General features: G+C 44.6%; 1 protein-coding gene across 5 annotated transcripts in view; it reads right to left on the bottom strand.

Moving 5' to 3' along the window:
* Positions 1–12,334, bottom strand: part of LOC134348223 (phosphorylase b kinase regulatory subunit alpha, liver isoform-like) — a 180,406-nt gene extending 168,072 nt beyond the window's left edge. The window contains exons 1-3 of one of the 5 annotated variants that reach the window (XM_063051273.1): positions 12,199–12,334; positions 11,401–11,742; positions 2,036–2,194 (exon numbers count right to left, since the gene is read on the bottom strand). In XM_063051273.1, the coding sequence (XP_062907343.1) occupies positions 2,036–2,194; positions 11,401–11,478 (237 nt within the window). In that variant the 5' untranslated portion in view covers positions 11,479–11,742; positions 12,199–12,334. Of the gene's footprint in view, positions 1–2,035; positions 2,195–11,400; positions 12,168–12,198 lie in introns of those variants that run through there. The other 4 variants (XM_063051271.1, XM_063051272.1, XM_063051276.1 and 1 more) reach the window with 4 other exon arrangements.
* Between the last annotated feature and the right edge of the window lie 2,547 nt (positions 12,335–14,881).

A 14,881-nucleotide genomic window follows, 5' to 3' on the forward strand; every position in this document is an offset into this window, starting at 1 on the left:
GGCGGCATCTCATCAAGGGTCCTCACCATCCAGGGCATGCTCTCTTCTCATTGCTCAATCAGGGAGGAGGTACAGGAGCCTGAAGACACCCAATACTTGAAGAACAACTTCTGCCATCAGATTTCTGGATGCTCAATGAACTGTTCCTCCTTCACACTATTTACCTTCATTGTAGCTAACAGTAATCTGTTATGCCTGCACTGTGCTGCTGCCACAAAATAAATTTCAGTGACAATAAACCTGACTCTGATTCTAAATAATGTTCATAAGTGCAATAAATGTAACCAAGGGTCTAAAATTTGAGTTGTTTACTTCCTACATTAACAATGTACTTCAATGCAAGAAGTTTCATAGGAAAAGCAGGTGAGCTCAGGTCATGAATCAACACCTGGAGTTATACAGCTGATTACAAAGTATTTCGAAGTTTTCATGTTTTGGTGTTTTACAACATTGAATCACAGTGGATTTAATTTGTCTTTTTTTTTGACACTGATCAACAGAAAAAGTGAAAACAGATCTCTACAAAGTGATCAAAATTAATTACAAATAAAACAAAATTGATTGCATAGTATTCACTCCTTTAATATAACACACCAAATGATCACTGGTGCAGCCAATTGGTTTTAGAAGTCACATAATTAGTTACATGGAGATCGCCTGGGTACAGTCAAGGTGTTTCAATTGATTGTAGTAAAAATACACCTGGATCTGGAAGGTCCAACTGCTGGAGAGTCAGTGTCCTGGCAAAAACTACACCATGGAGTCAAAAGAGCACCAAGCAACTGTGCACACATACCACAAGTCAGGAGATGGATACAAGAACATTTCCAAGTCACTGAATATCCCTTGGAGTACAGTTAATTCAATCATCAAAAAATGGAAAGAATATGGCACAGTTATAAATCTGTCTTGAGCAGGCCGTCCTCAAAAACTGAGTGACCGTGCAAGAAGGGGACTAGTGAGGGAGGCCACCAAGAGACCTATGACAGCTCTGGAGGAGTTACAAACTTCAGTGTTGAAATGGCTGCACGTACAACGACTGTTGCCTGGGTGTTTCACCTGTTGCAGCTTTATGGGAGAGAGGCAAAGAGAAAGCCACTGTTGAAATATTCTCATGTGAAATCTTGGCTTTGGTTTGCCAGAAGGTTCTATGGTTTGATGAAACTAAAACTGAGCTTTGGCCATCTGACTAAACACTGCACATCATCAAAAACACACCACCCTGACTGTGAAGCATGGTGGAGGCTGCATCATGCTGTGGTGATTCTTCATTGCTGCAGACCCTGGCAGGCTTATGATGGTAGAGGGTAAAATGAAGCAAAATACAGGGAATTCCTGGAGGAAAACCTGGTGCAGTCTGCTAGAGAACTGTGACTTGGAGTGACTTCCAGCAAGACAATGACCCTAAACATAAAGCTAAAGCTAGACAGGAATGGCTTAAAAACAACAGTTAATGTCCTAGAGTGGCCAAGTCAGAGTCCAGACTTCAATCCAATTGAGGATTTGTGGCTGGACTTGAAAAGGACTGTTCAGTCATGACCCCCATGTAATCTGACAGAGCTTGAGCAGTTTTGTAAAGAAGAATGGGGAAAAATTGCAGTCCAGATGTGAAAAGCTGATTGAGACCTATCCACACAGACAAGGCTGTAATTGCTGCCAACGGTGCATCTACTAAATACAGACTTGAAGGGGGTGAATAATTATGCAATCTACTATGTTTAATAATTGTAATAAATTTACACCAATTTGTAGAAATTTGTTTTCACTTTTACATGAATCTTTTCTGTCGATCAGTTTCAAAAAAGCCAAATTAAATACACTGATTCAATGTTGCAAAACAATAAAATGTGAAAATTTCCATGGAGGGGTGAATACTTTTTATAGGAATTGTATTTGCTATGAAAGGCATTCATTAAAACCATGCTACCTGAAGGCATGAATCTATTGGCATGAGGTTTGGAGAGGAAATGAATGATGTAGCAAGATGTCATTTCCAGCTTCTTTCATTAATATTTCCTTTCTCGCCACAACTGACCTGCTCGAGTTCATAAGCTTTGGCCTTATCTTCATCTCGGTCAGCATTCTTGCGGTAGGCTAATCCCAGGCCCCAGATAGCCAGAATGCTGTACACGTTGTCTCTCACCCAGGCATCCTTCTGATCCACACTCGCTGGCAACAGTCCCGTGACTGGGTTCTGAAAATATCAGGATGTTAATTAGAATGGCTACATTAAAAAATCATCTATTTCAATAGATTGACCTTAACATGGTCAATTAATAAATGCTGGACAGTGTGCACACAGCTTAAGTTATGGGAAGGCTCCAGATTGTTCCAGAAACATCAGTTTGAAACACAGTAACTGGGCAGCAGGGAGTTTAAACTCAAAAAGAAAATCAGATATTCATTCAGGAAAAGTGCCTCAGAATAAGAAACCATACATAAAAAGACATTTAAGTCAAGTCCTGCTATCTCTACCAAGTCTAATCGATGTGCACCTTAAGATCCACTGATGTGATTGACCCTTTAACACCTCAGTACCTCATGAGATGGGCAACGAATGCAAACATTCTGAACAACGGCCACATCCAACAATTGTTTTAAAATGCCCATTTTTATCAATCGCCATCCCATCCAGATGCAGTAGGGCTTGGTACGGTAAATGCTCTACTCAAAACCACAAGAAACTGCAGAGAATTGTGGAGACGAGAAACTTGATGCTGGGAATCTGGAATGACACCTCAGCAGGTTAGGCAGTGGCTATGGAGTGAAATGAACTGTTGACATTTTGGGCTGTGACGAGAATACACATAAAATTAAGATGTTTGCTGGCCTGGGTTAGCATCAGTGACATCAGCAAGTGGTCTGCCACCTGCCCTCAGGGGAAGGAGAGATAAGGAACAATGGAGCAGCGTCTGGAGATGTGTAATGAAGGGATGGGGGAGAGAGAACTGTCTGGAGCGGCTTCCCCTTTGAACCCTGAACTGTTTGAAGTGATGGACAGGCGATACCCCAGCAGGGGGATAAAAAGGGACAGGTTCGCTAAGGCAGGACACACACGCCACCCGAGGTAACGAGACCCTGGAAGCGGTACGCCTCTCACGAGTCGGTGGAAAGTACCAGACAACGGCCAGGGTGGAAAGGTACGATCAGCGGGAACCCGGTGTGTGTCCGCCCTTGCCTGGGTGCCGGGTTCACTGCAGAGGATCGACCGCATCAGGAGGAGGGGTCACAGTCGGTGACCTCAGGTGACATCACCAAGGACCCGCCCAAAAGCTGCCTGTGAGCCATATCGCCGGTCTGTGAGTGAAGCCGTGTCTGAATGATCAGTTGTTCCTGTTCTCTCTCTCTCTCCCCAGATGTTGTCCATCGCCATGGCAACGATTACTGCGAACTGAACTACTAAACTGGACTGAACTTTGAGTCACTTTGAAATTTGGTCATTTACCCCTAGACAACGATAGAGCTTGATTGATGCTGTTACCTTAATTCTGTGCACATGTGTGTTTATCATCGCTGAACTGTTGCATTTATTATCCTTTCGATTACTGTGTTGCTTGCTTCTTTAATAAAACTTTCTTAGTTCTAGTACTCCAGACTCCAACTGAGTGATCCATTTCTGCTGGTTTGGCAACCCAGTTACGGGGTACGTAACAGGGCCGAGACCCTTCATCAGGACTGATTTTCTGTGAGTTACGGATATCACAGAAACCAACCTCCCCTCTCTGGAATATGTTGCCACTTCTCGCTGCCTCAGTAAGGTAACCAACATCATCAAACACTCCACTTATTCCAGATATTTTCTCTTCTCCCCTTTCCTAATGGGCAAAAGATACAAAAGCCTTGAAAGCAAGTACCATTGGACCCAAGCAGCTTCTACAAGACCATTGAACAATCCCCTAGTACAATAAGATAGATTCTTGACCTCAAAATTGGCCTCAATGGTCTTGCGTCTTATTGTCTTCCTTCTCTGCACCCTCTATATCTGCAACACTATATTCTGCACTCTGTTATTCTTTTCCCTCAAAATGCTGTTGTAAAATGATTTGAATGGATAGCTTGCAAAATAGTTTTTCTCTGTACCCTGGTATCAATGATAGATCTGATAGCACCTGAACTACAATTCTTATGTCTACCTGCACAGCACTATACAGCAAAGGCAACACTATATTCTTCATCCTACCCCTGATGTACCTATGATCTGTCTAGATGGCATGTAGGCAAAGTTTTCCCACTATACCTCGGCAGATATGATAATAATAATAAACCAATACAGACCGATATCTGCAAGAGCAATCTATCTAACCCCACTCTCTACTCAGAGCCCTGCAAACTCTGTACGTCTGGAAGAGCTGGCAGTATTGCCCCAGATACTGCATGCCAGATCCTAACCAGTTGCTGTGCATAAAGCTTTTCCTCAGCCCGCTTTGGTTGTTTTTAACCTGCTACCTTTTAACTAATAGGAATAGTTTCTCTATTTACTCTCTCTGGACCCTTCATGATTTTAAAATCCTCTATCCTTCACAATTTTCTTGGTACCAGTGAAAACAGTGCCAGCTTGCCCAATCTCTCTATGCAACTAAAGTCCCTCATCATTTAGTAAATCTCTTCTGCACCCTCTTTCAATCCTTCATATCTCTCCTACAGGGATTGGACACTATACCCCAACAAATCAATATTTTATAAAAGTTCATCGTAACTTCCTTCCTCTTGTACTAGGCACACGAGACAGTCAGAATCTTTTTCACAGGTTAAAATTGTCAAATACTAGAGGATATGCATTTAAGGTGAGAGGGGGAAAATTTAAAGGTCATCTTTGGGGCAAGTTTTTGTTTTACAGAGTCCTAGATGACTACAAAGGGAGTGATGGAAACAGATTCGATAGTGGTGTTTAAGAGGCTGTTCAATAGGCATGTGAAGATATATATAGATGGATGGATATAGATTGTGTGCAGGAAGAGATTTAGTTAAATTTGGCATCATGTTTGGCACAGACATCATCGCTGAAAGGCCTGTTGCTTTATTGTCTATATTTCTCAGTCCCGGAATGTAATAAACTTTTTTTTAAACAACTTTCTCAAGCTGTCCTTCCCCTGCAAGCACATGCACCCCTCTGTCCCGCTACTCCTTGAGCTTCCAGTTTATCAGTTTTCCAAAATAAAGTGTCCCACTTTCTGTGCTACACTGCCAGCTGCCCATCCATTCTAGCAGTCTGACAATAGCTCCTGGTCTTTCAATGTCCTCCTCAGTACCTTCCCAGGTTTTGTACCATTTGCAAACCTGAAAATTGTGCTGTCTACATTAACATCTACGAACACAACAGTGTGCTCAGACCAAACCTCAAGGAATTCTACTGAATACTTCCCTCCTGTCTGATAAACAACCTTTCACTACTGTTTCCCAAGCTTGGCCAATTTCTGCTGCAGTCTCTTCTAGTACACAGGATTCTATAAGATATAGGAGCAGAAGTAGGCTATTCGGCCCATCAATAACAAGCCAATTTGAGGCCCGTTGGAGTTTAATATACAAAATGCTCCCTGTATTGATCTCCTGCAAAACCTCATCAGATTTTTTTTCATCTTTCTAAGCAACAAGTCAATGCTGGCTTTCCCTAATCAATCCACATTTGTCCAGGGTAATACCAATTCAGTGCCTGTTTTATATTTCAATAATTTTCCAGATTTAGCCTAAACTGAATGGCCTATCATTGCTGGCTTCAAGAACAATTTCCCAGTTCTCAGTTACTAGTGTGAGATCTGCAAATGTTTGGAAGATTATAGTTGGGGGTCTGTGCAAATTCCATTCAAACATCCCCAGCACTTGATCTTCCTTTGCGACTCCAGCACCACCTTCCTTGGTGCCATGCCCTCTGCCCCATAAATCGATCTAATCTCTAATTGACTCTACCACTCTCCTGATGATGCTGCAGAATACTCTTGGATCTCTGTTTTCATTTTGCAGCCAATCTCTCCTCAAGTACTCCTTATCTATGGCAGACATCCCACCTCTCCCGGAAGTTCCAGGAGTCTCCCGCATATGAATAGTGGCTCCCTGATGCCCGCAAATTATATGCAATATCACGGAAATCAATTTTTTTTGAGAGCGAGCGAGCGAGAGAAAGCAAGCAAGAGAGCACGAGAGACAGCAATCGAGAGAGGGCGCGAGACAGCGAGAGCGGGCACGAGACAGCAAGCAAGCGAGAGCGTGCGAGGAAGCAAGAGAGAGCGCAAGCAAGCGAGAGCGCGAGAGAGAAAGCGAGAGAGCGCGAGAGCAAGCAAGCGAGAGAGCGCGACAGCAAGCAAGTGAGCGCGAGAAAGCGAGAGAGCGAGAGAGAAAGCAAGCAAGAGAGCGCGCGAGCGACCACGAGAGAGAGAGAGAGCACGAGCGAGAGCGTGCCATGGCAGAGTGTTCCAAAAAAAAAGAAAATATAAAACGTACGTCACCCCGGACTACACTGAAGTGTACCCCTGCCTAATAGGGGTCAAAATAATGACAGTGTTGCTCGCTGCGCTGTTTACAACAGTGACTTTTCTATTGCTTATGGTGGGTTATAATGTAAAAGACATGTTGAGGTGAGTTTAACAGGTGTCATTCGTTCATTAGCATAGCTAACGTTATTTAAACTAGCTGGCTAGCTGCTAAGGAGCTACTCTACTGCAGACATCCCACCTCTCCCGGAAGTCTCCCGCAAATTGATGGTGCTACCTCCCTGAAATGAGTTTTGGCAGGGTGGGATGTCTGCTGTGGTATTTCTTTTTCTTGCCTCTCAGCTGAACTTGGTGCAATGCACCCTTCTCTCACTCTATTATCACTGCAAGACTTGCTTTCTCCATGGTATTTCTCTCTTCCTCTGTCATTCTAGGGGCTCTAGTTTTATAGTCAGAATTGGACAGCATGGAAACAGGCCCATCAGCACACTCTATCTGCGCCACATATCAAGCTCACATAGAACAGTACAGCACAGGACCAGGCCCTATGCCCACGATGGCTGTGCCAAGCTATGATCCATATTTCCTTATTCCCTGCATATTGCTGTACCTCTCAAACACTACCGTCATATGTGCTCCTAGTCTATCTGGGCCTTTCAATGTTCGCTGATTTCAATGAGAACCCCCCTCATTCTACATCAAATATAACCACAACATGATTACCCCTATCTTCTCCCTCTTGATTGTACCTGGACAGAAGCTGAAAATTCTCTACTTTCAAATTCTCCCTTGCACTGCTCAGTTTCAACTTTTCCCACTGAGCTTTGATTACAACTGACCCCAGCCTGAACTGTTCCCATCCCACTAAAGCTAATGCTTTTTCAATTGACCGATGTTATATTAGACATTACTTATACATTTTCGATAATGAACTGGACAGTAAAAGGCTACGCTCCACATTCCCTGGCTTCAGGCATGATGTGGTGTACACATGACAATACTAATATCGAAGTAGTAAAATGGATGCAGCAGTGGCTGGATGGGAGACGCCGAAGAGTGTGGTGGATAACTGTCTGTCAGATTGGAGGCCGGTGACTGGTGGTGTGCCTCAGGGATCTGTACTGGGATGAACTAGTGGTGTGCCTCAGGGATGTTGTTTGTCATATACATTAATGCTGTATGGGTCCTAATGCCCTTCCCTTGGACAACATCGGTGTCGTGGAGTTGCAGCATGGGCAACTGCCAATCTTCCATACAACCTTGCCCAGGCCTGCGCCCTGGAGAGTGAAGACTTTCCAGGCGCAGATCCATGGTCTCGCAAGACTAACGGATGCCTTTACTTATATTAATGATCTGGATGATGGGGTGGTAAATTGGATTAGTAAGTATGCAGATGATACTAAAATAGGTGGCGTTGTGGATAATGAAGTAGGTTTCCAAAGCTTGCAGAGAGATTTAGACCAGTTAGAAGAGTGGGCTGAAAGATGGCAGATGGAGTTTAATGCTGAAAAATGTGAGGTGCTACATTTTGGTAGGACTAATCAAAATAGGACATACATGGTAAATGGTAGGGCATTGAAGAATGCTGTAGGACAGAGGGATCTAGGAATAATGGTGCATAGTTCCCTGAAGGTAGAATCTCATGTGGATAGGGTGGTGAAGAAAGCTTTTTGTATGCTGGCCTTTATTAATCAGACCATTGAGTATAGGAGTTGGGATATAATGTTGAAATTGTATAAGGCATTGGCGAGGCCAAATTTGGCATATTGTGTACAGTTCTGGTCACCGAATTATAGGAAAGATTTCAATAAAATTGAGAGTACAGAGGAGATTTACTAAAATGTTGCCTGGGTTTCATCTCCTAAGTTACAGAGAAAGGTTGAACAAGTTAGGTCTTTATTCTTTGGAGCATAGAAGGTTGAGGCGGGAACTTGATAGAGGTGTTTAAAATTATGAGGGGGGATTGATAGAGTTGACGTGGATAGGGTTTTTCCATTGAGAGTGGGGGAGATTCAAACAAGAGGACATGAGCTGAGAGTTATAGGGCAAAAGTTTAGGGGTAACATGAGGGGGAACTTCTTTACTCAGAGAGTGGTAGCTGTGTGGAACGAGCTTCCAGCAGAAGTGGTTGAGGCAGGTTCGATGTTGTCGTTTAAAGTTAAATTGGATAGATATATGGACAGGAAAGGAATGGAGGGTTATGGACTGAGTGCAGGTTGGTGGGACTGGGTGAGAGTAAGAGTTTGGCACGGACTAGAAGGGCCCAGATGGCCTGTTTCCGTGCTGTAATTGTTATATGGTTCACAGATAAGACCATAAGACATAGGAGCAGGATTAAACCACTCAGCCCATCAAGTCTACTCTGCCATTCCATCATGGCTGATCCTGGATCCCATTTAACCCCATACACCTGCCCTCTCACCATATCCCTTGATGTCCAACCAATCAGGAATCTATCATTTCCGCATTGAATGTACCCACGGACTTGGCCTCCACTGCAGTCTGTAGCAGAGCATTCCACGGTTTCACCACTCTGCTTAAAAAAAAATTCTCCTTACTTCTGTTATGAAAAGCCGTCCCTCAATTTTTGAGGCTGTGCCCTCTATTTCTGGATACTCCCACCAGAGGAAACACCCTTTCCACATCCACCTTATCTAGTCCTGTCAACATTTGGTAAGTTTCAATGAGATCACCAAGCATTCTTCTAAATTCCAGTGAGTACAGGCCCAAAACTGCCAAACACTCCTCAAATGTTAACCCCTTCATTCCCAGAATCATCCTCGTGAACCTCCTCTGGACTTTCTCCAATGACAGCACGTCCTTTCTGAGATAAGGGACCCAAAACTGTTGACAATACTCCATGTGCGCCTGACTAGTGTCTTAAAGTCTCAGCATTATCTCTTTGTTTTTATATTCTATTCTCCTTGAAATAAATGCCAACATTGCATTTGCCTTCTTTACCACAGACTCAGATTGTGAATTAACATTCTGGGAGTCTTGCATGCTAAGTCCCTCAGCACATCTGATGTTTGAATCTTCTCCCCATTTAGATAATAGTCCGGACTATTGTTCCTTTTACCAAAATTCATTATCATACATTTCCCAACACCGTATTCCATCTGCAACTTTTTTGCCCATTCTTCCAATTTGTTGAAGTCCTACTGCAATCGCATTGCTTCGTCAGCACTAGCTACCTCTCCATCTATCTTCCTGTCATCCGCAAACTTTGCCACAAAGCCATCAATTCCGCTATCTAAATCATTGACAAATAATGTGAAAAGTAGCGGTCCCAATACTGACCGCTGAGGAACCCCACTAGTCACCGGCAGCCAACCAGAAAGTGTCCCTTTACTCCCACTCCCTGCCTTCTGCCTGCAGGGATTCCTCTATCCATGCCAGTATCTTTCCTGAAACACCATAGAATTTTATCTTGTTAAGCATCCTCATGTGAGGCACCTTATCAAATGCCTTCTGAAAATCCAAGCAAATATTCTTTGTCCAAACTGCTGAATTCCTCGAAGAATTCTAATGGATTTGTCAGGCAAGATTGCCCTTTACAGAAACCATGCTGACATTGACTTAATTTATCATTAGTCACCAAGTACCCCAAAACCTTGCCCTTAATAACAGACTCCAACACTTTCTCAACCACTAAGATTAGGCCTATAATTTACTTTCTTTTGCCTTCCTCCCTTCTTAAAGAATGGAGTGACATTTGCAATCTCCTAGTCCTCTGGAACCATGCCAAAATCTAGAGATTCTTGAAAGATCATGACCAATGCATCCATTATCTCTTCAGCAACCTCTTTCAGGACACTGGGATGTAGTCCATCTAGTCCAGGTGACTTATCCACTTAAGACCTTTGAGTTTGCCTCGTGCTTTCTCCTTTGTAATCGCAATGGCACTCACTCCTGCTCACTGACCCTCACGGAGTTCTGAAACACTGCTAGTGTCTTCCACAGTAAAGACTGAATTTATTAAGTTCATCTGCCATTTCTTGTCCCCATGACTACCTCACCAGTATCTGAGAGCCCATGGTATTACAGGAAAGATACTAGCATAGATTGGCTGACTGGCAGGAGGCAAAGAGTGGGCATGAAGGGGTCTTTTCCGGTTGACTACCAGTGCCTAGTGTTCTGCAGGGGCCAGTAGTTGGACTGCTTCCTTTCACGTTAATATGTCAATGATTTGGATGATGGAGTTGATCAAAGATAGGTGGAGGGACAGGTAATTTTGAGGAAGTAGGGAGTTTGCAGGACTTAGACAGATTGGGAGGATGGGCAAAGAACTGGATGATGGAATACAGTGCAGGGAAGTGTATGGTCATGCACTTTGGTAGAAGGGATAAAGGTGTAGACTATTTTCTAAATGGGGAAACAATTCAAAAAAATCAGAGGTACACAGGCACTGGAGAGTTCTAATGCAGGATTCCCTAAAGGGTTAACTTGCTGGTAGAGTCAGTAGTGCAACATTATATGTTACATTTATTCTGCACATGTGTAAATTATGCATAATTTGTTAATTTATGTTTGTCCTCATCATGTAACGCACAGTGCTGCTACTGCGAAAAGCTCATCTTCAAGCATTTATACCCTATGATAATTGTCACAACCATAAACTTGAACTGGAATCACATTGTTTCAAACACTGACAATTTCTGTGAGCCCTTCGAATTTTTATCCAGAACCAGGAAGTTGCATGTAGTTTAATACTTCTCCTCCTCAGAGCTGACGTCTCCCAGTGTTAGCTCAAACTTTGCTTCACGTCCTCCTTCCCAGCTCCTATTGATAGTCCTCCATATCACACATTGTGCACGGATGCCCTTGCTGATTAATACCAGCGTCTGAGTAGATTACAACTGTGTGCATTGTGGATAGAGGCGACAGGAATGATCTCTCGGACTGAATTTAAATCACTTTGCGATCAAACACTTACTACTTCAACAATCATCAACATAAACAGTCAGACTCCCACCTGATGGCACAGGATGGTCCTCTGCACCAACCTCGCATACCCATCCAGCCGGACGCCAGAGTTACTTCGGCTCCTCATGGTGATCAGCTGACCACCACTCAATGTGGTCGGTCGCGCGTACTATTGATTGGTGGTATCCAATTGACCAGCAGTAAGCAACGTAGATGAGTGATGCCCGTTATTGACCAGCAGAAACTGATGTTAACCAACAGCACTGTTGTTGGCCGGTGATGCCTAATATTGAGCAGTAATAACCAGTCTAGTTCAGCGATGCCTTCTGTCGACCAGCCAGAACAATGGGGCATCCATAAGTCTCGCTGCCAAACTCTGACCAGTGTAACCCTGTCGACATAAAATAAGTTCAATCTTATCCGATGCGATAGCAAGATCACGCACTGAAATTGAGATAGAGATAGAACGATAGAGATAAAGAGAGAGAGAGAGAGAGCAGAGAGAAACGGTAGGCAGGCACTCACACACAAACACCCTCACAAGGAAATAAACCCAGACGTACTCACACATACAGACAACGTCTCTCTCTCACACACACACCCTTGGAGGGAGACACGCACAACAACCATAATCACTCCCAAAGACGAGCGAGAGAAGCTGGAGCCGGAGCCCGGGCTTTCCGCTTTCCGCTTTCTATGTGGCCGCGGAGTGGGCCTGGCCCGATCCGCCGCTCTTCCTTCCTCCCTCCCTCCTCCGGCCCACTCGCCGCTCTCAGCCAACCGAGTGGCGCCTCACTCGCCGGCAGTGAGTAGGGTGCAGGTCAGACTGTGCTCCGCGGCATCTCACCAGCAGCAGTACGTCTCCGGCCGCCCGGTGTGGGGGAGCGGCTTTCCACACTCCTCCGTCGAGCTGCGTGCGGACGATAACCCAGAGAACGTGCGTTCCGCCCGCTCCCACAGCCAGTGTGGGCACAACATACAGGAGAGGGCCGCAATAGAGACGAAACGCTGCAAGTTATCAGTTTCAGAGTCATATAGCGCAGTAACGGGCCTTTCGGCCCAACTCCCTCATGCTGACCCATCTGAACTACTCCCATTTACCTGTAGTTTACACATATCCCGACAAGGTGTCTTTTAAAGGCGCTATTGTACTTGCCTCAACTACTTGCTCTGGCAAATCGTTACCGGAAGAAGTTGAACATAGAACATAGAATAGCACAGTACAGGCCCTTCGGCCCACAATGTTGAGCCGACCCTCAAATACTGCCTCCCATATACCCCCCCCCACCTTGAATTCCTCCAAATACCTGTCTAGTAGTCTCTTAAATTCCATTAGTGTATCTGCCTCCACCACTGACTCAGGCAGTGCATTCCATGCACCAACCACTCTCTGAGTAAAAAACCTTCCTCTAATATCCCCCTTGAACTTCCCACCCTTTACCTTGAAAGCCATGTTCTCTTGTATTGAGCAGTGGTGCCTGGGGAAGAGGCGCTGGCTATCCACTCTATTTATTCCTCTTATTATCTTGTACACCTCTGTCATGTCTCCTTTCATCCTCCTTCTCTCCAAAGAGTAAAGCCCCAGCTCCCTTAATCTCTGATCGTAATCCATACTCTCTAAACCAGGCAGCATCCTGGTAAATCTCCTCTGTACCCTTTCCAATGCTTCCACATCCTTCCTATAGTGAGGTGACCTGAACTGGACACAGTACTCCAAGTGTGGCCTAACCAGAGTTTTATAGAGCTGCATCATTACATCGCGACTCTCGACTTATGAGAGCTAACACCCCATAAGCTTTCTTAACTACCCTATCCACCTGTGAGGCAACTTTCAGGGATATGTGGACATATACCTCCAGATCCCTCTGCTCCTCCACACTACCAAGTATCCTGCCATTTACTTTGTACTCTGCCTTGGAGTTTGTCCTTTCAAAGTGTACCACCTCACACTTCTCCGGGTTGAACTCCATCTGCCACTTCTCAGCCCACTTCTGCATCCTATCAATGTCTCTCTGCAATCTTTGACAATCCTCTACACTATCTACAACACCACCAACCTTTGTGTCGTCTGCAAACTTGCCAACCCACCCTTCTACCCCCACATCCAGGTCGTTAATAAAAATCACGAAAAGTAGAGGTCCCAGAACAGATCCTTGTGGGACATCACTAGTCACAATCCTCCAATCTGAATGTACTCCCTCCACCATGACCCTCTGCCTTCTGCAGGCAAGCCAATTCTGAATCCACCTGTCCAAACTTCCTTGGATCCCATGCCTTCTGACTTTCTGAATAAGCCTACCATGTGGAACCTTGTCAAATGCCTTACTAAAATCCATATAGATCACATCCACTGCAATACCCTCATCTCCTCAAAGAACTCTGTCAGGCTTGTTAGACACGATCTACCCTTCACAAAGCCATGCTGACTGTCCCTGATCAGACCATGATTCTCTAAATGCCCATAGATCCTATCTCTAAGAATCTTTTCCAACGGCTTTCCCACCACAGACGTAAGGCTCGCTGGTCTATAATTACCCGGACTATCCCCACTACTTTTTTTGAACAAGGGGACAACATTCGCCTCCCTCCAATCCTCCGGTACCATTCCCGTTGACAACGAGGACATAAAGATCCTAGCCAGAGGCTCAGCAATCTCTTCCCTCACCTTGTAGAGCAGCCTGGGGAATATTCCGTCAGGCTCCAGGGACTTATCCGTTCTAATGTATTTTAACAACTCCAACACCTCCTCTCCCTTAATATCAACATGCTCCAGAACATCTACCTCACTCATATTGTCCTCACCATCATCAATTTCCCTCTCATTGGTGAATACTGAAGAGAAGTATTCATTGAGGTCCTTGCTCACTTCCACAGCCTCCAGGCACATCTTCCCATCTTTATCTCTAATCGGTCCTACCTTCACTCCTGTCATCCTTTTGTTCTTCACATAATTGAAGAATGCCTCGGAGTTTTCCTTTACCCTACTCGCCAAGGCCTTCTCATGCCCCCTTCTTGCTCTTCTCAGCCCCTTCTTAAGCTCCTTTCTTGCTTCCCTATATTCCTCAGTAGACCCATCTGATCCTTGCTTCTTAAACCTCATGTATGCTGCCTTCTTCCACCTGACTAGATTTTCCACCTCACTTGTCACCCATGGTTCCTTCACCCTACCATTCTTTATCTTCCTCACCAGGACAAATTTATCCCTAACATCCTGCAAGAGATCCCTAAACATTGACCACATATCCATAGTATATTTCCCTGCAAAAACATCATCCCAATTTACACCCGCAAGTTCTAGCCTTATAGCCTCATAATTTACCCTTCCCCAATCAAAAATTTTCCTGTCCTCTCTGATTCTATCCTCTTCCATGATAATGCTAAAGGACAGGGAGCGGTGGTCACTGTCCCCCAGATGCTCACCCACTGAGAGATCTGTGACCTGACCAGGTTGCCTTTCAGATCTCTTTTAAATTGTTTACTTCTCACCTTAAACCCATGCCCTGTATTTTTTGACTCCCTTTCCCTGGGAG

Source organism: Mobula hypostoma, chromosome 6 (genome assembly GCF_963921235.1).
Source record: "Mobula hypostoma chromosome 6, sMobHyp1.1, whole genome shotgun sequence".
NCBI classification, from domain to species: Eukaryota; Metazoa; Chordata; class Chondrichthyes; order Myliobatiformes; family Myliobatidae; genus Mobula; species Mobula hypostoma.